Source organism: Cervus canadensis, chromosome 33 (genome assembly GCF_019320065.1).
Source record: "Cervus canadensis isolate Bull #8, Minnesota chromosome 33, ASM1932006v1, whole genome shotgun sequence".
NCBI lineage: Eukaryota > Metazoa > Chordata > Mammalia > Artiodactyla > Cervidae > Cervus > Cervus canadensis.
This window is the reverse complement of record NC_057418.1, coordinates 4,138,482-4,163,718: the sequence shown is the minus strand read 5'-3', so window position 1 is coordinate 4,163,718 and position 25,237 is coordinate 4,138,482. Positions and strand designations below refer to the sequence as shown.

The 25,237-nt window shown below is 36.7% G+C and overlaps 1 protein-coding gene across 4 annotated transcripts in view; it reads left to right on the top strand.

The window, feature by feature from the left end:
• TMEM244 (transmembrane protein 244) overlaps positions 1–25,237 on the top strand; it is a 63,924-nt gene that overhangs the window by 15,622 nt on the left and 23,065 nt on the right. For 2 of the 4 annotated variants that reach the window (XM_043456971.1, XM_043456970.1), the window contains 5 exons: positions 5,655–5,740; positions 7,610–7,683; positions 10,877–11,002; positions 13,240–13,284; positions 15,090–16,055. In XM_043456971.1, the coding sequence (XP_043312906.1) occupies positions 5,655–5,740; positions 7,610–7,683; positions 10,877–11,002; positions 13,240–13,284; positions 15,090–15,184 (426 nt within the window). In that variant the 3' untranslated portion in view covers positions 15,185–16,055. The other 2 variants (XM_043456973.1, XM_043456972.1) reach the window with 2 other exon arrangements.

The following is a 25,237-nucleotide window of genomic DNA, read 5'->3' as shown; positions in this document are numbered from 1 at the left end:
TCCAGCAGATCTGGACTGGAGCCCTGCCACATACAGGCCGTGTGAGCTGGGATAAGTTTAACCTCTCTGTGCCTCCATTTCTAAATCTGTGAAGTACAGTTGATAGTTACCCAGATTCATGATGGAGTGGTATGAGGAGGGTGGATAAAATGAGAGTATATGGGTACAGTGCTTGCCACATAGTAATCCCACAATAAATATTGAATGTAGTTAGACTCTCAAGACTTTGGGGCAAGGTTAAGAGGAGGAGGCTGGAAGGAAAGGCGGTGGTTAGAGCTAATATATTATTGTATTGTCTAATACAGCACCCGTTGGCTACACAAGGCTATGAGCACTTGAAATGTTAGTAGGCCAAGTTGAGATGTGTTAGTAAAATTCACCCTGGGATTCTAAGATGTACTGTGAACAAGCAAGAAATACCACAATAATAACTTCTAATATTTACTATATGTTGAAATTGTATGTTGGATATATTGGGTTAAATAAAATATTATCAAAATTAGTTTTTCTTTCTTTACTTTTATGAAAGTGATTCATAGAGAAATTTAGATGACATACATGTGGCTTGCATTATAAATATCTATTTATAGACTATATATTACTATTTATAGAAATCTATTGGACAGAATTGGGCTAGATCAAATGACCCTCTTCCTTAAGCCCCCACAACTTGCTGATTCTGTTTCTTCACTGGCCCTCACATTTATCTTCTCCATCTCCACTGCTGGTCAAGAGTATTAAAAACCCCTTTATTTTATTCTTTGCATTTTTAATCAAGATGTAATTGGCATATCACATTGTGTTAGTTTAAGGTGCACAGAAAGTTGATTTGATATATTTATATACTGCAGCATGATTACCACCAGCGCATTAGCTAACACCTCTATCATGTCACAAAGTTAGCATTTCTTTCAATGGTTTCCTTAGCCCCTCTCCAGTCTACATGTGCAGTTGCTAAGTCATGTCTGACTCTTTGTGACCCCATGGACTGTGTAGCCCACCAGGCACCTCTGTCCATGGGATTTCCCAGGCAATAATACTGGAGTGGGTTGCCATTTCCAGTCTACTATTCTTGAATGTTTCACAGTCTTCCCTTCAGAGACATTGGAAATTTTATTAAAGCATAAAATTCCCTTCATGATATTTTTTTAAAATTTATTTATTTTAATTGGAGGCTAATTACTTTACAAGATTGTAGTGGCTTTTGCCACACATTGACATAAATCAGCCACGGGTGTACATGTGTTCCCCATCCTCTTTAAACTCTCTTACCACCTCTCACCCCCACCCAGACCCCCACATCTTTGCAGGTACTTCTTTTGCCTTGAGCAGAACCCTGACCCCAGCGTAATGGTTAAGAGTTAGCAGAATTTGAATCCCAGCTCTGCAATTTACTGACAAGCTTTGAAAAACTAACTAGACCTCTCTGAGCCTCATTGTTCTTCTCTCTAAAAATAATAATAATAATGATAGACTTGGACTAAGTGAATAGACTTATCTTTCAAAACGTTTATGAGGATTAAATGAGATAATGCGTGCGTGCTGCTCAGTCGCTTCAGCTGTGTCCAGCTCTTTGCGACCTAATGGACGGTAGCCTGCCAGGCACCTCTGTCCCCGGGATTCTCCAGGCAAGAATACTGGAGTGGGTTGCCATTCCCTCCTCCTGGGAATCTTCCCAACCCAGGAATCAAACCCCATGTCTCTTGCATCTTCTGCATTAGCAGGTGGGTTCTTTACCACGATCACCACCTGGGAAGCCTGAGATAATGCATAGATGGTGCCAAGTACACAGTTTTTTTGTTTGTTTGTTTTTAAAGTCCCTTAGTCGTGTCCAACTCTTTGTGACCCCTTGGAGTGTATGGAATTCTCCAGGCCAGAATACTGGAGTGGGTAGCCTTTCCCTTCTCCAAGGGATCTTCCAAACCCAGGGATCGAACCCAGGTCTCCGACATTGCAGGCAGATTCTTTACCAGCTGAGTCACAAGGGAAGCCCGAGAATAGTGGAATAGGCAGCCTATCCCTTCTCCAGGGGCTCTTCCCAACCCAGGAATCAAACTGGGGTCTCCTGCATTACAGGCAGATTTTTTACCAACTGTGCTATGAGGGAAGTACACGGCTAACCTACACTGAATGTTAGTGTTGAATGTTTCCTCCTGGAAAAATGTTCCTTGCCACCCCACCCTCCACAAACCCCTATCTCTGCCTTGGGTTTCCACAGCACTCTGTGAGTGTATGCGTGCTAAGTGGCTTCAGTTGTGCCAGACTCTTTGCAACACTGTAGACTGTACTGTCGGCCGCCTCTGTCCATGGGATTCTCTAGGCAAGGATTCTGGATTGAGTTGCCATGCCCTCCTCCAGGGGATCCTCCTGACCTAGGGATTGAACGCACGTTTCTGGCATTCAGATGGTTTCTTTTCTGCTGAGCCACCGGGGAAGCTCCATCCCACTCTGCACTCCTCAATCCCCGCTTTTCTGTCTGTGTTATAGCCAGCCACCAGTCTTGCCTCTAGATCAGTAGTCTTCAAAGCTTGGTGTTAGAAGCAGCAGTGCTAGCATCCCCTGGAAACTTCTTAGAAATGCAAATTCCTGGAGCCCACCCTAGAACTACTGAATAAAAACTCTGGGGCTAGGGCCCAGAAGTCTGTTTTAACAGGGCCTCAATGTGAGTTCTGATATTTATACATTTGATGAACATTGCTACACTGGGTATTTATGCCTGGGACCACATCCAATTCATCTTGCAATGCCACCCAGCCCAGTGACTATTTGTCAAATGAAAAAATGGATGAATGAATCCTGATGACAGTGTGGGGCCGTCGAAGGATAGCCAGTAGGGGAATGTCATGGTCTGATTGCCTTTTATAAAGTTACTTTCGTAGGCTGTATAGAGAAAAGATTACAGGCAGAAATTACTAGAGGCAACTGAATTTGCTTATAGGAAAATTATGATTTGAAAATCTAAATTTATTATGCAGGCAGGAAAAATAGTTATTTACAAAAAGAGTGCCTTGTTTTTCAACATATTCCATTCAAAACAGTTTTAAAATGTGTATTATACCATTCTATTGGTAAGTAGTGTTTTATAAATTTGTTGGGGAAAGTAGGTATACCTATATGTTATAAATTTGTCAATAAATGTGTTCTCTCACAAATTATGATTTCATTAAAAAGTAGTTCCAGGTATCTTACACATTTTTAGCATTTTTGTGTTTTCAAAGTGTGAAGCACAATCCTCTGTTTGGATTATGAAAGCAAAATTCTATAGCAAATGAGTATATTTAAAAATTAAAATGTTACTTAAATTTCAGTATTAACATAGAAATAAGAAAAGTTTCATGTCTGACTACATATTAGTATAGAGACTACATGTTATTTATCTTTTTTGGTTGGAAATGAGTAAACAATCATCTAGAAATATTTCAACTAAAGGTTATTAATGCCCAAATTAAAAGAAAATCAAATTTATATTAATGTATAGAATAAAAAGTAAAGCAAATCCAAAGATGTATGACCTTCCAGAAAACTGTAAGACTGCAGAAGCCCCAAAGTTGCTCCCTATCATAATACTCATGTTCCATCAGCAGATTCTTATCCCAACAGCTGGGCAGGAATTGATCCAACTTAAATGTGGGAGCAGTATCTGGACCTTCAACTCAGGTGAAGCTTTCATATTTTCTCTTGACCTCTAAGTCATCTTCTTAACAAATGAGAAAAAGCAGAGACATCCATCACTTTGCCAACAAAGGTCCATATAGTCAGAAATATGGTTTTTCTGTTAGTCATGTACCAATGTGAGAGCTGGACCATAAAGAAGGCTGAGTACCAAAGAATTGATGCTTATGAACAGTGGTGCTGAAGAATACTCTTGAGAGTTCCTTGGTCTGCAAGAAGATCAAGCCAGTCAATCCTAAAGGAAATCAACCCTGAATATTCACTGGAAGGACTGATGCAGAAGCTCCAATACTTTAGCCACCTGATGCAAAAATCTCACTCATTGGAAAAGACCCTGATGCTGGGAAAGATTGAGGGCAGGACGAGAAGGGGGCAACAGAGGATGAAATGGTTGGATGGCATCACTGACTCAATGGACATGAGTTTGAGCAAACTCAAGGAGAGAGTGAAGGACAGGGAAGCCTGCCCTGCTGCAGTCCATGGGGTCACAAAGAATCAGGCATGACTTAGGGAATGAATACACACAGAAGAAGGATCATGAAGGAAGAAGGAACAGAAGACAAAGAATGCGAAATACTGAAGACCAATGGGAGGGGGAGGCTGAGAACAATGGGCAGAAAGAGAAGGGATTTGATGAGCAAAGAGGAGTCTACAGGCAAAGGGTATGAGAGGCCAAGAGTGACGTGGGATAGGGAGAGAGAGGCAGGGTTCTGAAGGGGTCAAAACCCTGCAGTCTGGGTTTCTTACGGCCCTCTTAGGCCCAAGAGGTCACCTAGTTTTAGTAGTTGAAAGAAGTGAATTGTTAGTAAATCTACAAATTTAATCCATTCAGCCAGTTGGTTGTGATGGGCTCTGTGCTACTGTTTTCTCTTCTTGCCTCTACAGAGGAGGGCTCCTTCTGTGCCCAGGCCAATTAAAAGACTTGGTCAAGTTGGTGGATTGGTTATTCAGAGAAAAGAGCCATCCTGAAGTGTTAAAGTCTTGAGTAAACAAGATGACTTCTTAAAAGATTCCAAAGGGAAAGAACAAACCAAAAAACCCCATATGAAATGCGAACATTTTTACTATATTCACAAAAATATATCTTTAAGAGATCAGCATGGAGGTCTTCTAAACATTTTCAATTGCTCATCGGCTTTTCAGATGTTTATTCATATGAGCTGCCTATTTATATACCTTGTCCCTTTTTCATTGGTTTGTCTGTCTCTTTTATATTCAAATGTGTTTAAATATTGCAGATAGCAATCCTTTGCCTGTGATAGATGTTGCAAATGTTTTCTCCTGTTCTAGTTCTTGACATTTAAACCTTAAATCCATCTGAAGTTTATTTTGGTGTTTCATACAAGACTGCAATCTAATGAGATTTTTTTTTTTAATCTAGAAGTTAGACAATTTTCACAACACTATTTGTTGAATAATCCATCTGTTCCTCATTCATCTGCAGTGCTTCCTTCTTAAGTCTCACAGGTGGTAAAATTCGTCTCAGGACCATCTATTCTGTTTTAGCCAATTGCTCTATAAATTCTAGCAGAAGAATTTAGCTATTGTTGTATAAATTTTTTGTTTATACTTTTCAAAATTTCTTAGCCTTTCTTGTATTTTACTGTCATGGCAGCTGAGATTTAGAATCATTTTATCAGGTAAAAACATAAATATTGACACAATATAGTAAAACATAAATTTTGTAAAATTTATGTAATTATGTAAAAACACAAATATTGTTGTGGTAGATGATGGATAGGTAGTACGGATTTATGTACTGTGTTGATCCTTGCTGCAGACATGTACTATGACAGCTTCTTTAGCCGGCAACACTTTTATTGTGTACTTTGAAGTCCTTCCCACCACATAGGTCTGCAGGCAAAACAAGGCTAGCCAACGTGACCTAGCAGTCATTCATTGTCTTTTGTTTGTCAGCCTCCTTACCAACAACCATGGGAAAAAGCCCAGGCTCTTGGAGCTCACCCCTATGTTCTCTGCAGGTCATTTGGAGGAACCTTCTCATATGTGTCATCCTTTTCTACACTGTGTACTACGTGGTTCTGGGCGTGTGCTGTGTGATGCTCAAGTAAGTATAACATCACCTTCAAACAATTCAAAAGTTCAGGTCCAACACGAAAGAAGTTCACGTAGAATACTCAACGTGTCTTTATAGAATAAAGGGTGCAGATTTTTCCCCATGGTATACTTTCTTCCTTTTTTTAAAAAGTGAAAATAAGCAAATATGTCACCTTTGAAAATGATACAAGTAGCAATCATGAAATGAGTAGAATCAGGCAGGACTGTTCCTCTTATGAGGATGATCATGGAAAGAAAGTGAAGCTATTACTCCCTGGGCTGGTGTTGCATCAGAGATCAGAGGGCATTTGAACTAGAAGGGAATTTAGATATAATCTACATCCAATTTAAATATTTTCTGCTACATACTGGAAATAGCTTTAGACTGAGAAGTCAGGAGATCTGCATTCCAGCCCAGGTTCTTACTAACTTCCTGAATCATCCTGACTAAGCCATAGAGCTTCTCTTACTTCAATTATCTTCGTTTGTCAAGTGAAAGTAATAATCCAAAAGAGAGTTATCATGAGGACCAAGTAATACATGTATTTTTAAAGATATTTTGAAGTGTGAGGCATTTTTTTAAAGGTAATTTTTCTTTGTCTTTCTAAGGTTGAATTTTATCTTTACAAATTTAGCTTGCCAATACATTGATTTCTTTGAAATACATTATGTATAGCTACAAAGAATTTCCTAGAAATTGATTGTTTATACAATTGAATTTTATTGTGTAAGCAGGGAATTGGGACTTTTCATTTTCAGTGTGGAAATCAATGCCCAGAAATGATTATATTGACTTTTGCAGTGGGAATGATGCTATAAAGCTTGCTTGCAGGCAAGCCCACTGAGGAGGAGTCTGGTGTGTTCACACACAGTTTCAACTATTGCCTGGGAATGGAGAGGGTGAGGCGGCGCCCAGAGCAGTGAAGGTCTCAGAATACTCTGAGTTCTCTGAGCGTGGGATTCCAAGGGTTTGTAGTTAATGTGAATCAGAGGTGAGGAATTTGGAGTAACCAGGCCTTAAAGCCCCAGGAGGCAGATAACTGATTGACCAGCTACACACAGCTACAAACTTGGGCATGGTAGGAGATGCAGAGTTTATAGTCAGATTTAATTTTCTTTTTTTTTTTCATTTTAAATCATTTTACTTTTGTATGGATGTATAGTTGGTTTACAATGTTGTGTTAGTTTCTGGTGTATAACAAAGTGATTCAGATTTTTTTCCCATATAGGTAATTACAAGATATTGAATATAGTTCCCTATGCTATACAGTAGGTCTTTGTTGTTTATTTTATATGTGGTAGCATGTATCTGTTCATCCAAAGCTCCTAATTTATCCCTCGCCAACCCTTTCCCCTTTGGTAGCTCAAACTTTGTTCTCTATGTCTACTATGAAAATGTAGGCTCATATTATGTCTAATGTGAGTGTAGACTCAGATTTTAGACAGAGAGAGACCTCAGAGATTAATTGCTTCAATGTACAGGTAAGAAATGAAAGCTCAGAGAGGTTAAGCAGCTGCCCAAGTTCATAGTTAACAGCATCATCAGAATTACAGCTGGGCCCTGTTGCTTCCCAGTATAAGTCCTCATCACCGTGTTAGGTTTTACACCCACACTTGATGGAAGGGACCTCCAAGACTATAGCGGAGAGCTCAAATACCATGAAGCCCCCTTGGAGAGCAGATGCCACTGGACAAAGAAGACAGTGTGGGTAAGGAAGGCGTTCGGCTCCCATTCAAGCCAGCCAGTTTTCAAATGTGCCACAAAGTGATTAAAGCTGACTTGTCCTTGTATGGGAACACTTGAGGTGCAAAATGTTAACATGCAACTTTATGAACTACCTCCTCCAGAGTAAACTCTTTTCATTTGTAACATCCTCAGGGTGTATGAGTTGGATGTCCTGGCACCATTTGATTTCAAAACAAATCCTTCATGGCTCAACACAAATTATAAAGGTAACTGATTTTAGTTTCCAATCTTTGCTAATTAGTGAACTAAATGCCTCCAAAAATCAAAATAGTTTTTGTTTTAAAAAATTTTAAAAATATCAAGCCTTCTTCTCAGCCATCTGTATCCTATATCCGACTCCAAAAATGTGGAAAAGTGCCATCAAATTTTTTTTAAATGACTATTGCTAAAAGATGGAATAGGATGAAATAAGAGGATAGTTTTCCTAAATGAATTTTTATTTTAGTGATATTATGGATAAATTTTTGTGCATTAAATATTTTTCAAAGAAAAGGCAGAAAAATGGCTTAATGGAATGATGTAGAAAGATATTTATGACATATGAAATGGAAAATAAAGACTAGAAAAGAGTTTGTATAGTCTAATTATTCATTTTTGTAGAATAGAGTAAAATGCATCATGTCAGTGGTAAGAAATCTGGAGAATTATGCAACAAACTGTTATCTCCCAGCTGGAATGACAGAGGACTTTCATTTTCTGCTTTGTACATTTCTGCTTAGTTTGATTTTTTTCCTTCCCCAAAATAGTGTAAAACTTGTTGCAAAGGAAAAATGATAAGAAAGAATATAGTAGGAAAAAATTTTATCTCTCTTAAACTTACTATTTTTGTTGAAGAAATAATTATTCTTAACATTATGTTAAATTTCTTACCACATTTTTTAAAAATGAAATTGTGGATTCTTCAAACAGTAAAGTTCTTTAGAAAACCACTGGACATCTTTTTTTTGGAACAAATATGCAAATATACGAAAATTGCCTGAAGCCAAATGTGACTTGTATAGGAAACTTGGTCAGCTAGAACTACTGAATTTAAAAGTTTCAGAACAGCCTTTTCAAATGGGTAACCTTTTTTCGTGCCATTATTGATTCAATTTGGGATAGACAAAGATATCTTAGAACAAGAAACTTTCATTCTAATGAGATACAAGTTCTAACATTCTATCTTAACTTCCACCTCACACATTTCCCTGTTGAAGACTGAATTAACTTTTTCTTCCAAGCCGATCCACAAATGATAAAGAAATAGTCACAAGAAAGAGTTACATATGGGTTGTGTGTTTGGGGTAGGGAGAGAGATTTAAAATCCAACTGTTATTTAATTCTTGCATTTGAGACAGTTAGTGATAGATAGGACAATGACACAGGCTTATTGGAGAAAGCTGTGTTTTGACATAGCAGAGATTAGTGAAAATCCTCAGAATGCCACGCACAGTCAAAGTTGTTCTTTCCTCTCTCAAAAAACAACTAACATTTGTACAAAGATATCAGTAAACCCTTAGCCTATTAGATCTTTAGTTTTGGTCTTGGAGAGATAAGTGTCATAACTTTTCAAAGTTATTGCTTTGAGAATCCAGACTTGTTTAATCTTGGAGATAAAATGTAAGCATAATCTCAGAGCCTTGAGCATGTATTGAGGGTCAGGCTCTTGTCTGTTTCAACAGTTTTGTTACCTAGGAGATCAGGCTTAGCAAGGACACTGAAAAGTGTGGGTCCAATTGAGACATTTGACTACTAACTTTCTCTTGCATCATAGAGACTGGATTATAAACTGTTTTCATTTTAAAATAAAATCCTCTCAACAGTTTTTGAGGTAGATATGATAGAAATCCATTTCCCAATTTATCAAGGAATAATTAGACTGACCTAGAGGTTATAATCCTACTCAAGATCATAGCACTCTTATGCTATAAGGTGAGACTAGAACACTGGTACCTCAACTTCAAATTTTGTATGACTTCCTTTAAATCATGCTATCCCATATCATAGACAAAGCAGAATCCTCCTCTATTAATATATGTGAATACAGTTTGTTCAAGACTGAAATCACTGTCTCTAAGCAGCTGCAAGTTAACTCGGAAAATCTGTAAATACTGATAAAAGAGACATATCTATTTCCTTATAGTAACATGGAGAGACTCCGTTAGCCCCGGTGAAGGCAGAAATGGAGGTGTGATGGGCAGCGCTAATGACAGTGTGATACCACCATATAGCTCCGTCCACAGCCTTGAGTTTAGAGGTTAGGACATGCAATAATTGTAACTCCATACAACAGAAAAGGAGCTAGTAGGAGTTCTCCATTCCGTTTTAGAAATCTGTTGAGTTGAATGAAGTAGAATTGAAGAGGAATAAGTGTGAGGTCTTTTAAAAGGCTGGCACCTGAGACTTGCTTACTTATTTCATGTCTTGCTGACCCACTAGGCAATGGCTGGCATGTCTGTTAATAAATTACTTCTGCACAATAACAGATCATGTGACTATCTTACTTTTAGCTTTGAAAAGTATACAATTTGCCTGCCTGGACTGATCAATTCATTAATTATTTATATGAGCATACCTATCATTTTCTGTGTTTTAAAAGAAAGGTAACTTTTATGGACATTGATATCATTATGAAGGAACCTTGGGGGTATGTCACATGTATTTTCATTTTAAAGTTTGATGAATCTCATCTTTGGAACCACCACACTCTTAAGATCTATATCAAGGAAAAAGGCAAAGGTTGACTCTTCACGTGTTAAAGGCTTTTAGAGATCTATGGTACTGACCTAGGAATGACTAGCTCTTTATATATGTTGAGGGAAAGCACTCTGAAAAAGCATTCTGGATTTAGAAAAGTACTTCCATCCACACGAGTCATTTATGAGACGTTCTTTCATCCATGGTTATCCATTATGCTCCCCAGATGACTATCTGAACATACCCTTTTATTACAAAGACACAAAGGAACTCATTTCCAAGTTAGGCAATAACTGGTACTAAAGAAACATTATTGTTCAATAAACTATTAACATTTTTTTTTTCTGAAAACCCAGAGCTGAATTTTTCATTAGTTTTTAATATATCTTCAAATGAGATTTGAAATCTAGTTACAGATCAGCGTGCATCAGTTACATTGTAACTTTTCTTTATTGTATTTTACCTTCTAAAATGCTAAATATAAAGAATATGAAAGAGAAATTATGTACTGTTATTTCTCTATAAGTCCAACAATTATTAAGAGATGGAATATTTTTAAAGTTCTTATTCAAATTTGAGGAATGTTAAGAGATGAAATGTTAAAAGTTTCTTACAAAAATTTTTTTGCAGAACAAATTGTGGTGGTCCTGTTACTAATTGTGTTTTAGAATTATTAATTGCTCTAATCCCTGATAATCCTATTATTCTTCCTTTTATTTGCAGTTCTTTTAGTCTCAACAGAGGTCACCTACTTTGTTTGCGGATTACTTTTCGTTCTGGTAGTGGAAGAGTGGGTTTGGGATTATGGTATTTCAGTAACTATCCTTCATGTTGCTATCACTTCAACTGGTAAGCAAACTAAAATAAAGGAAACAAAATGTATTCAATCTGGACATTGTACCTAAATCGATACATAAGAGTAAAACTTTGATGTATGCATAGTGTCCTCTGATGGAGAAATAATAAAAACTGATGATGAAAGTTCTTCATCACCTCCCTCACACCTTCTCCCCCATCAAGTTCCTCTACCATTTCCTCAGAGACGTTTTGATTAGCTACATTGTCCAGTTCAAAACTATTGAAATGTAGCGGTTTCCTATTCTCTCCCATTCAACTTTCTATCAGTTGCTCCCATTCAACTTGTTATCAGTTGTAAAGGGTTTGCAGCTGTTAGATTCTTTCTCTCCAAATCCTTTCTTGAAGCAGATATTGTCGAAAGACTGGGAGCTGGGGCCTGAGGAAATCTGTACTTGCAGGCTTGAAAACTTCCTAATAATTATTTTAACAAAAATATGACTTCCCTTGTGGCTCAATGGTGAAGAATCTGCTTGCCAATGCAGGAGATGCAGGTTCAGTCCTGGAGGAGGAAATGGCAACCTGCCCAGTATTCTTGCCTGAGAAATCCCAAGGGCAGAGATGTCTGGCGGACTACAGTCCATGGGGTCTCAAGAGTCAAACACAACTTAGTGACTAAACCACTACCACCATCAGGTTCTAAGATTAAAGGGTTTTTATTTCTACTTGTGAGCTTTGGAGTTTGAATAAAACAGATTCAAATTCCAGTCCTAACTTTCTGTCAGATGTTTGTCTGAGGCAAGATATAATTGTCTCATCTACAAAATGGATGGTATCTTATGAAGCTTGTGTGCGAGAAGTTGTCTGACATGGTGTTTGGCCTAAAACTAATGAGTAAAAGTAATTTTATCCATTCCTTCATCCATTTATTCAAGGTTTACTCTTCCCTTGTAACTTTTTATTTCTTACTGCCTTCCATTATTAAAGAGAAACACATTAGTAAAAACATGAATGGTAATCAACCACAAGTTATAATTCAATGCTATTATTATTTATTAACTACTTCTGTTTAGTTGCTCAGTCATGAATGACTCTTTGTGATCCCATCAACCGTAGTCCACTAGGCTCTTCTGTCCATGGAATTTCCCAGGCAAGAATACTGGAGTGGGTTGCCATTTCCTTCTTCAAGTTATCTTTCTGTCCCAGGGATCAAACCCATGCATCCTTCATTGAAGGTGGATTATTTACCACTGAGCCACATAAATGATTCCCAACTCTAATTTCATGAGAATAACCAGTTTTGATGTGAAGTTCTCCTCACTGAAATCCCTCAAACTGTTGCCTAAATCCAGAAGAAAAGATGCACTGAAGGATGCCTGAGTCCATGCTCCTGATTCAACAGGCCTTCATATGGAAGGAAGAGAGCACTGGAATTCTCACAGGTCCCAGTAGGACTTGGGGTCAACTCTTGTTTTCTCCGGAATCCATGAGCTGTCCTCTTGCTGCAGGAGATTCTGTTTAACTACTATGTAACTACTTAAATATCACTCATATTTTCAGTGCTCTGATCTATCGATGGGTATAATCAGTCTCCGAGTTAAGAACACACAATTTCAAAATGAATTGCTATGTCTCAGTCTCAGTGCTATGAGAAAATGCCAGTACATCAATCTGCTAGCATCAGTTTCCTTAGATACAAACTCTTTTAGTAACTTGGAGGATCAGTGAAGCCCATCTCAAATTCTCTATTTTACTTTGGGGCTTAAGTATTCCTGGAAGACAGTCATAGGATATTTGCAAAAAAGATTTTGGAGCATACGGTGGCTCAGTCTTCAGGGTCTCAGCCTTCAGACAATAGGTTTTCTGGATCCAGAAAAGTTACAAGTTAATTATCCAACACATGGCACATAGAAAACACTTTAAAAATATTGCTCAATAGATCTAGCAGAAGGAAGGTCACCCAGAGCTCCAGAGAGCAGAAACTGAGGATTCCGAACAGTCTTAGGATCATTGCTGCTGCGTGTTACTTCAGGTCGACTGTGTGAATCTGACCTGAGAATCCCATAGACCATGACATCATTCCTAGGAGAGGAGTTTCAAATACTTGACTTAACAAATGACCTTTTTAGACAATGACTTAAGTACCACTTTGGCGCTACTTGATTTTTTGAATATAGACAAGATTTCTCTTCGTTATGGAGATATGATTTGACCAAACAAGTGTTTCTTCATGAGTAAAACAATAATGTGTATTTCAAAAATGAAGACTGCCTTTTTCTTTTCTATTGCAGTTATGTTGGAATTCCCCTTGACATCACATTGGTGGGCTGCTTTAGGTATATATATAGAGATTAGATATAGATATATATTATATACATATATATTATACATATATATGATACTTATTTAATATAAATATATATTTATAAATAAACTCATGGCATAAAAATATTTTTATGGGGGGTCAGATAATTGGACCAGAAGATTACTCAATGGTTTTATCATTCTAAAATTATAGAGGATAAAACATTGGGTTTATATTTGTGACATATTCTTTTAGTTATCTTTCTCCATGAATGATAATATAGTCTTTATAGTAGTACAGAAGAAGGGAAACTATTTTATCTCATTAATTTTTTTATCCACCAATTGAACAACTGAATTCATCAGTCACATATGTAGTAAGAAAATTAGCCAAGTAAAAGTAGACTTCCCTAAAGCTTTTTCTTTAGATTAAGCCAGACACTGGCCTCAAAATATTTTTAGATTTTCTCTTTTCAGTAAGCTTGGCAATAGTTGTTATCTAATTATTGTCATGTTTATCAATGAGAAATGGAAATGCAGCACTTTACCACATTCTTTCTTCTAAAGTTATCTACTTTTAGTACCAGTATTATTTATATTATTTACTAACGCCGTTCCCTCGTTTAATTCTCTACTTACCTTGCATATCCTTAATTCTCCAAAATTGTTTAGTGCCTACAGAAAACACTTGTAGAAAGTAGATGTTTTATTTTGCATAAACCTTCCCAAGATGTCAATTTTTAATATATCAGAAAATATGATACTGAAAGAAATACTTTAATAAGCCCAAGCAGAAATCATCTTGACTGTATGGAAAACAAGAACTTCTCTCTTGCGATTTTATTTACAATACTGCAAAATTTATTGAGGCCTAGGCAACTTAGTCACATATCAAATGCAACCCTGATGACAAGGAAAGTCAACTTTGGCATAATGAAAGAACTAATAGAATTTGCTAAAATAATTGGGTAATGATTTCAGTTTCAATAATCAAGTTTGGATTCCTCAGAGCACAGTTGCCCAATGATGTCCAAGGTAGCCTTCTTTGGTTTTTCTTTCAATTAGCAATTTAAAAGTAAGAGAATAGTGGCCAAACATCTTGGAAATTCTATCTCGTGGTCATACACTGGATGTGTGTCTTTGTGTGGGGAAGTTGTGTGGTCCTGCCTTGCCTCTGATTCACAAAGGGCCCTTACCTCAGGCACTTTTACTATTGATGGGAGTTATGGAGTTACTGCCTTGCAAGGAACAACAGATTAATGGAAGCCCTGTAAGGCTAGATTAATATTTTAAAACAAACAAGAATCATCAGGCCAACGAAATCAGAGCTAAAGGCCTTTTCATAAAACCAAATAGCTCAGGTAGGTGGAATTCTTGTGTTCAAAATCATTTCTATACTCAAAAATAGTTTCCACATTAGTAAGCACATTTTTCTTTTATAATTAGAGGGGAAAAATACCTTATAAAGGATATTTTAAAATAGCAACAACACAAATAAATAGCAGGTCACATGAGCTGAAAGAATTGAGAATTGTAAATTCCTTGGCATGTGCTTTGACTCTGTTGCCTTTGAATTTCTGAGTTTTAAGAGCTCCTTACCATTAATTTGACAGAACCACACACCTATTCCCTGAAGGAAGTTTTGAATTTCAATAATTTACCAGCACAGAATACATACCTACTCTCTTTTAGCTGAATCTATAAACTCCTCTATTGCAAATGCTGTGTCAGTTTCAGGAACATTATTTTAGTCATGATGATTGTTCTTATTCATAATCTCACCAATGAATTATTCATTATTAGTAGTTAACCAAAACTTCCCTTTCATTACTTGCAGGAATCGGCTTAATTTCAATGATGTGTGGAGGCCAGACTTTAGCATACTGTTTGTTCAAAGATAATTTTATCTATCCAGATCTGGATGATTTCTAACAGAACAGCCAATTCTATGTTATTACATACATGTATCCAAGCTAGATTGTATTTTTTCTTCATACCTATATTCAAGGTTGAATTTATTCTAGATGCTTTTTAACTGTAAAAAGATTAGATGGTTTTTAACTTTAAAAAGAAACAAGAGAAATTAATGGAGAGCAAAAGAATCCTAGTAAAGAATTCATGAGCAACATATGCAAAGTCATAAATACAGTGTTTCCCAAAGTATATTCCATAGAACCCTAGTTCCAAACAATGTTACTAATGCCTTGTAAAGAAAAGTTGCATGTTTAAGTATGTTAGTAAAACAGACTTATTTATTTTGGACTTCTTAGAATCTTTAACATGCTATTGTGAACACAGCATCACTAAGTAGGAGTTGATAACCTCTTGTGCTGTTTCTCAAACATATTTGACCAGAGACACAGTCTAGAAAATGCTAATATGTCATGTGGAAACTGTAACATAGAAAAAGGCAGATTTGAAATTACTGCAAATCCCTGTAACCGGAATTAGATTTTTACTATTGTCCCACAGTATCTGTTAGAGCACTTCTTATGAGAGTATTGTCTTTTAAAAATGTTAGTGCCTACATCTTTCTTTAGATTATGGTGTTTTAACATAATACTTCTCAAAATTTAATGTGTATTTGAATCACCTGGAGATCTGTTACAGTGTGGATTTGGTTTAGAAGGGCTGGAGTGGAGCATGAAGTTCTATATTCCTAACAATTACTGGGAAATGCCTGTTCTGCCAGTCCGCGGACCACACTCTAAGAAGTAATGTCTCAGCGGTTTGAACAATGTATTTTTTAAGGTTGTCTACCTCTGTACTGTCATCCTATGGTTTTTATATCATGGTTATTCAATAAATGCTTGTTGAATTGTATTAAAACTGAGCTGAGTTAAATTTATATATCTAAAATTTATATATTTAAGGCATATTTATATGTCAAATATTTCCCACTTTTTACTACAGCTAAAGATGTCTGTATACAAAAGAAATGCATAGCATGATTACAGCTAAAATGCAAGCATAGGAAAAATGATAGGAAAGTGACAGCTCTCCTTGTCCCCCAACCCCCACCCCCAACACACACACACTCCCACGAAAACATTTTGGGAAACAATTGGAAGCTATCTCTAGAATGTTTTCCAAAATGGGTCTTTTTATCCTAAAAGTCTATTTCTTCCTTAAAGACATGCATTCAACCTCTAAGAAACGTCATGCTAATTGTATATATTCCAGGTAACCTTCCAAAAACTACTTGTGTTGATCAGTTACTTGTTAAATAATGTAAGCTTCCTGTGCATATGTAAGTATGAAAATAATGATACTGTCTCCCTTCCTTCTGTTTCACATTTACTGACTCACACAAATTTTTGTTTTCCATCCATTATTCCCATGCTTCCTGTTAATTTCCTTCAAAATGTTTGGTTATAGAAGTATCAAAATTTGTAACTCTTTAAATCAGTCAAGGGGCTATAAATTTCATCCTTAAAGGAAGGTAGGATACAGTAACTAGGAAAGGGTAAGCATTATGATCTTTGATTCCTTGGTTAAAACCCCATTGACAGCGCAAAGAAGTGTATTGTCAGTGATACATAAAACTGAATCTTGCTCTGTGAAAAATGCAAATATCAAACAAACCATAAATACACTGATGAAAAAGACTGCCCCTATATTAACTCACACTTGGAAGAAATTTACAGAAACATTAAAGCTGTCTAAGTAAATTTGATAATTAAAAAAGATTTGGTTGATTAAGTACTTTTTAATATAATGAGAATTAAGTTACACTAGTAAATTAGAATAAGAATCTCTCTAGACTCAGAGCACCTTAAAATCTTGTCATTCTGTAGTATAACTTAATTAGCATGTTTATTTCTAGGATTAGGAACCCATCTGCTCAGGTAATTACCATTATGTTAATCTTTCTCTTTCTTTTCTCCTGATCACAAGTTTCTTCTTTTTTTGGTTTTCTTCTTCTACTCATTAAAATAATTATTATTGTCTATTAGATGACACCATTTAATACACAAAAATTTAAAATACAATTGGGATGCATGTTTTAGTTTAAAAATACTATACATCTGACATATCAACTATATATTCACTTTGGTTTTTATTGCTGTATATATATATATATATATATATATATATAAATTTCTCAAAGGTCAAGAGTCATGCCCATTTAATTTACTTTACCAGTATTCCATATAGAATCATAAGTTGGTAGAATCCTATCCTGTATTTTAATGCATATTTTTCAGGCAAGATTGATACTATTTTCATAGTTTAAAGAATGGTAATATTTTTGTATTATGTATAACCATTCCCTAAATATGCTCTGAAGTTATTATACCCCACAGTGTTATTGTATAAATTAATTCTAACATGTTAAAACAACATTTTACTTAAAAGAATTATTTCATAAGTGAATGAACCTATCTTTACTTGTGTTGACTGTGATCCTAAAATATATATGAGGACTATTTTCACATTTGTAGTCTAAAGATTAAACTTCTATCTAAAATGTTATGGGTTTTGCTCAACTGATTTACCTTACTAGCTGAATTGATAAATTCAAAAGTTGTTTGGTATCCCTCTAAAGCTGCAGAGATCATCCTATAGAAGTGAGAAGACATATACTTTGTGACAGTGGGTTTTATAGCAACTCTTAAGGAACAAATAAAGGCACTTCCTAAAGTTGTTGCTTTATAAACTTTGTATAGCTCAATTGCCAGGTAAAATAATATATAACAAAAGCATAAATAGATCCTTTTAGTAAAAATTGTCAGGAAAATGAGGAAATGCAACTTGGTTCACGTGAAGATAATATATTCTACAGATTTCTACTGCAGAAAAGGTCTCATAAAATATGCAAAAATTTGGGAGTATTACACATTTTGAATAGAGGACAATAAAGTATTTCCAAGTATTATGCCTCACTTACCTTAGCTCTTCCTTTTCAGTTTGCCTTTATTCTATCTAAATTTTCCCGATGGTTTAGTAAAATGGTTTCTAACCAAATCATCTTTAAAAACAGAGTTAATTACCATCTGACTTTCTTCTTGGTAAAGAATATTCACCCTGCCGCATATGCTCAATACTTCAAACAGGAAGGAACTGAAAATATTATCCAATAACTATCTTAAATGAAACTGCACAAAATATCAGCTTATTAATCTAGCCCGTTTTCACAAAGCTGGTATCATATTTGATCATCACAATAATATATTTACTGTGTTCTTAATGGCTGTATATATCTCTATAATATAAATACAGTACAACTAATTTAGCCATTTCCTTTTTACTGATGCTTAAATTTTGTATACTTTTTTCTCACATTAAGTAGATAGACATTAGGCAGCTCCTCGAATTCTCAGATAAAATGGATCAGCAGAAGTGAAATTATTAGACCATATGGCATGAATATCTTTTAATTATTGAAAAATATTTCCAAATTGCTATTTACAATGTTTGAACCAATGTGTTCACCCAACAGAAGTATGAGTACCAATTTTACCATACCCCTCTCACCTTAGGGACTGTCGTTTTTCCACTATTAACATGCACCTAATAAGATGATAATTTTATGATGCACATCATCTCCTAGGCACTAGGGATGTTCAAGTGTCACATAGGTAAAGCATCATACCTAAGTAGTTGTTGATCTTTAACCAGCTGTTGTTGGGTAGATGGTAGGGCATTAAAGGAGAACTTTAAGCTATTTGAAGGCAGGGATATGGTTTGTTCAATGCTATGTACCAGCTCCTAGAACAGTGTCTGAGTTTTGTCATACCTATCAGAGGCACAATTAAATGGGGAGGAAAAGCAAATACATTTTTTTTCTTGCTTCAGAGCAGTTGGCTACAATCCTTCAAATTAGTTGCACATTGGAAAACTCCCCTGGCACTTGGGATTGATTGTTTTACTGATCCAGTCAAGAGGAAAAGAGAAGCATAGATTGCTCTCTGAACAAAGAAAGTACCCAGTAACAAGGGAATAAAATGTTAAACTGAATATAAGTGGACACACTGTACCTTCATTGTACTCATGTTGAAAGTGGACTCAGAAAAAAAAAAACAAACAAAAAACATTTTCACCTCTTAAAGCACTGTGAGTAATGCATATTTTATACAAGATTTTTGGAGGAGATGAGAAGAGGGTTGGATTGCACTCACTCCAGCACTCTTACTTGCCTCCTCACTAGACATCCTGGCCTCCTTCTTTAGCTGCTGTCAATGGCTAGGTCTCTGTTCCTTCCCTCACTTTGTCTCTACACAGCCTCTAAAAACACTGTAAGTCCGCAGCAAATCAGATTCTGACTGCGGCTAATTTATACTAGTAATATAAACAAGATTCTAATCATTGGGACTTCCCTGATGATCCAGTGGTTGAGACTTTGCCTTCCAATGGAGGGGGCGCAGGTTTGCTCCCTGGTCGGGGAGCATCCCACACGCCTAAAGGCCAAGAGGGCAAAACATAAAATAGAACCAGTATTGTAGCAAATTCAATACAGTCTTTAAAAATGGTCCATATAAAAAAATCTTTTTAAAAACTATTAAAAAATAGTTACCATTGCCTGAAGGAAAACTATTCTTTGTTTTCCAATTATGTCAGTTCAGGGTATCACTTTAACCTATACCAAATTACTTTCCAAAATATTTACCCCACCAAAAGAAATCTAGTCTCTTCTCAGGGCCAAATTTTGCTACTAAAATGGAAATACTTTTTTTTGTGTTCTGGGGTATCTCTATCCAACAGAACTTTCTACAGTGATGGAAGTCTTCCGTTTATCTGTACTGTCCTGTAGAGTAGCCACTGGCTTCATATGCCTACTGTACTCTTGAAAGGTAGGTACCATGACTGAGGCACTGAATTTTAATTTAATTTTAATTAGTTTAAATTTAAAACTAGTGGCTACTATATTTGACAAGATGGGAGCATCTCCTTGTTTACGAAGGAAAAACTGGTTTCACCTGCAGGTATTTTAACTCAACCCATCAGGCTGAGTTTGAGGCTGAGTTACTTAGGGCAAAAAGATCCATCTTTAGGAAAGGATAAAGTGCATAGAAAACCCAGAGATTGTCATGCCAGCTATGATGCATAAAGACTGTGTGTACATTGTCTAGTAAGGTATGATGTGGGGCTTCCCTTGTGGCTCAGCTGGTAAAGAATCCACCTGCAATGCGGGAGACCTGGGTTTGATTCCTAGGTTGGGAAGATCTCTTGGAGAAGGGAAAGGCTACCCACTCCAGTATTCTGACCTGGAGAATTCCATGGACTGTATAATCCATGGGGTCGCAAAGAGTTGGACACAACTGAGGGACTTTCACTTTCACTTGTACGATGTGTTGGTGTCAGGAGAAGGGAATGCAACCCACTCCAGTATTCTTGCCTGGGAAATCCCATGGACAGAGGAGACTTGTGTGCTACAGACAGTGGTATCACAGAGTCTGACACAACAGCTGCTGCTGCTGCTAAGTCGATTCAGTCGTGTCCGACTCTGTGCGACCCCATAGACGGCAGCCCGCCAGGCTCCCCTGTCCCTGGGAATTTCCAGGCAAGAACACTGGAGTGGGTTTTCATTTCCTCCTCCAACGCATGAAAGTGAAAAATGAAAGTGAAGTCGCTCAGTCGTGTCCAACTTTTAGCAACCCCATGGACTGCCGCCTACCAGGCTCCTCCATCCATGGGATTTTCCAGGCAAAAGTACTGGAGTGGGGTGTCATTGCCTTCTCTCTGTCTCAACTGAGCGACTAACAAATAACAAATAGGCTAATAGAGGAACACTGAGGCAACTAGTGGCATGACAGATTATATTGCAGATACTATATTTTGGGGACTTGTCAAAGGTGCTTTGAGATTAGGAAATTTCCAATTGAAAGTGCATCTGACAATACTAAATGTTGTCAAGGATGAAGAGAAAAGAGATTGTTCAAACACTGCTGATAGGAATTAAGTAGGTACAACCTCTTTGGAAAGCAGTATCTATGACGTATGCCTGTGGAAGATAAAGGAGCCCCACATGTCAACTTGCACGTGGGTACCCTAGAAAAACTCCTGCACAAGGACAAAATGTGAACTGCAACATTGTTTATAGTAAGGTAAATTGAAGAAACATGAATGTCCATCACTGAGCATTGATTTTTAAAAAATTATTATTAGGTGAAATACTATGTAGCACTTTAAAGAAACTAATAGAAATTTGATAAGTGAACATAATAGATCTCAGAAATGTTTGTGAAAATAATAAAAGTACTTGTTGATTCTCTTGTGTAGATTTTTAACGTGCACACAAATATTGCTGCATATTATGTATGGGTGTATAGATATATGGCAGGAATGGTGCTGTGATTCATATCAAATTCTTGATACCAATTGCCTGGACATGTGGTTATGGTTTCTAGGAGTGGAATACAAAGAGTGGAATATAATGAGCTGCTGACCGATGTACTTTTTTCTATGAAGTCAGTTTCAAACACACTTCCAGTTTTTATAGGACATTTTTGTATAATAAGGAGTTGTAATAATTTTTAAACTCAGCTTTTTTTCATACTGCTTATAAAATCCAAACAATCTGATGTGGTAATTATATGAAAGTTGAACTCACTGTGTTCATTTTTCTTTTTTGTGCTTTTATTTATATAGGGAAAAGGACTGAGAAAGTGGTGCAAAGTTTTGATTTTATCATTTGGACTGGTAATGTGAATTCATTTTGTAGTTATTTTTTAAAAGTTATTTATTTTTAATTGAAGGATAATTCCTTTACAGTATTGTGTTGTTTTCTACCAAACATCAACATGAATCAGCCATAGTTTCACCTTTATTAACTGATGTGCTTCCTACAAATGAGTCCTGCTAGTCAGAGGGAAATGGTCTCTGAGAAATACTGCACTAACACATAATGGATGCTCAAAAACAATTTTTTGAGTTGAGTGAATGAATGAATGGTCACTTGTGGAAAAATAAGTCCAAGACCATATTAATGGTAACTCAATTCTATAATATTTCTGTATGAATAACTGAATAACAGTGGCATTGTAGCTGCTCAGTGAGTACCGAATGAATAAATGAATAGATACACTATGATTATAGTTTTCACAGAAGTTCAGTTAATGATTTTTAGCCTACCTCTTTACTTCCAATGAAGTACATCAGATATATAAAGCACTATATAAATTATATCAGTGAGAACCTTTGATTGAAAATGACAGAAACTGATCTTAAGAATAAAGACATTTATTGATTTATGTGTTTGAAAAATCCAAGATAATGTGACTTCAACTGAGGTATGAAATGACAGCTCAAGATTTTGTTTGTTTCTTTCTAATTTCCAATCTGTCCCCTTGCATAGGTTCATTCTTGGCAGGTTTCACCTTTGGTGTTTCTTGTTTGATTGCTCATATTCCTTGTTAGATCCAGTGGGAAAGAGCAAGGATGTTTCTTTCCCAGAAGCCTCCAGTCTTACTAGCTCACTCTGGGTCCTGAGCCAGTCACTGTGGCCAGGGCAATGGGATGCACTGATTGGCTTAGGGCAATCTGAGCACTTCCTGTCACAATCTGAGCACTTCCTGTCTAAGGGTAGGAGGGTGGGAAGAGTGTCAGCTTCTCTTGAAACTCATGAGCTACTTGAAGGAAGCAGAACACAAGAATGAAATTCTGTCAGTAAGAAGTCAAGACTGCAAATGTGTACTCTGCCTATTAAAAGGAGCTGCCATTTGCACAGATAAAGAAAAACATAAATGAAATAGTGAATGGACAATATGGTATACAAGACAACACTATACATTGGTAATAATTGTTTAATTAGATAATACACTAAATAACAGAGGAACAGAAAAAGTCCAAAAGAAACAAAAATTTATTGTGGCTTTGTATCATCAGAAAATGCCCCAATTATTTAGCAACTGTTCCAGGTCCTATGCTGGGCTCTGTCACTTCTTATGAAGTCACTGCCCTCCCTGACCTTAAGATGCAAATAACACCCATCTATATTCCCCCAAAACTCAGATTAACAAGTAAAAGTGTCAACTGTGGGTCATGAATGTATATCACAAAATTAGTAAGTTTTAAAATCATAAGCTTTAAATCTTAACTTATGCTCTTTCCTTTATCTGGAATATTTACTTCAGTACATTTTCAATAAAATCCTATTCTTTATTTGAAACTATCCTATTCAAATATCCTATTTGAAACTAAAGGATAATTTCTATGAAACCTTCTTATGTATCTATCCTTTTCCCAATATAGGCTGACTTATTTACCCATTCTGCCCACATTTTGTTCTTACCTGTGTGCTCTGCTTAGTCACTCAGTCCTGTTCAAGTCCTTATGATCCCATGATCAGTAGCCACCAGGCTCCTTTGTCCATGGGATTCTCCAGGCAAGAATACTGGAGTGGGTTGCCATGCCCTCCTCTAGGGGATCTTCCCAACCCAAGGATTGAACCCAGGTCTCCCCTATTGCAGGTGGATTCTTTACTGTCTGAGCCACCAGCGAAGCCCATGAATACTGGAGTGGGTAGCCTGTCCCTTCTCCAGGGGATCTTCCTGGCTCAGGAACCAAACTTGGGTCTCCTGCATTGCAAGAGGATTTTTTTTACCAGCTGAGCTACCAGGGAAGCCCTTGTTCTTATCTAAATTGTAACAGCATATAACTAGTAACGTGCCATTTGTAAAGCATTTTTAAATACATCAACTCAATTGATTGCACAACTTTCTGGGACGGACATATTATAACTATTTCATTTTATGCTAGAGAGCGGAAAAGCACTATCTAAGCTCCAGATATCACACGTCCCCAACGCTCCACTGTTAACATGTTAACTGAAAATGAAGGAAAACATTGTAATAGTTTATGAAGCAGGCATAACAATAGTTAGTCCTGACAAAGACAGTACAAAAAGAGAAAATTGCAACTCAATGTCACTTATGAGTACTGATACAAAGTTGTAAATATTAGCAGAAGCAATCTATTCCACTCTTTTATAAAATACAGTATGACTGAGTAAGATTTATTTCCAGAATGCAAGGTTATTTCAAAAATAGAAAAATCCAGCTCCTTTGCCACCCCATCAACTGTAGCCCACCAGGCTCCTCTGCCTATAGGATATCCCAGGCAAGAATACTGGAGTGGGAGGCCATTTCCTACTCCGGGGGATCTTCCTGACCCAGGGGTCAACCCCATGTCTCTTTCATCTCCTGCATTGGCAGGCAGATTCGTTACCACTGTGCTGCCTAGGAAGCCCTCATTAATATATTATGTCATGTTAAAAACTGTAAGAAGAAAAATTATCTATGATTATCTCCATATATGCTGGAAAATGTCCTTGAAAAAGATCAACACCCCTTCCTAATAAAAACACTTAAGATTATAATACCTGGTACTTTCTTAACATGACAAAATATACATTCCTTAGTTCTAAAGCCAATATCTTACTTAATGGCAAGACACTAAAGCAAAGTCAACCATCATTTCCATTAGCATCAACGGTGTACTGGCACTGTCAGCCAAGCAATTAAACGGAAGAAACTAGAGGCATAATCAGTGGAAAAGAATAAATAGAATTATCTCTATGGGCAGATGTTATGATCTTATACCTGGAAAACCCTACAGAATCAATGATAAAACTCAAACAGTCAAAGAAGTTACTACTGTAGCAGGCCATAAAACTAACATAGAAATCAATGGCAGTTACTTACAAAATGATAACAGAGAGGACACAATGGTATAGAAAACCCCATTTGCATTAGCAGCAAAGAAGATAAAGGAGTGGCCATGGTGGCCGAGTAGGGAGACCTGAGCTCACCTCCTCCTCCCAGGCACACCAAAACTGCAACTATTTACAGAGCGACTGTTGGTGAGAACAACCTGAAGACTAGCAGAGAACGTCTTCTACAGCTAACGATATAAAGAAGGAACTACAGTGACATGGGCATGAGGGGCAGAGATGTATATCAAGTCAAGACCCATATCCCCAGATGGCTGACCCCAAATGGAAGGATAATTACAATCGCAGAGTTTCTCCCTGGTGAACAAGGA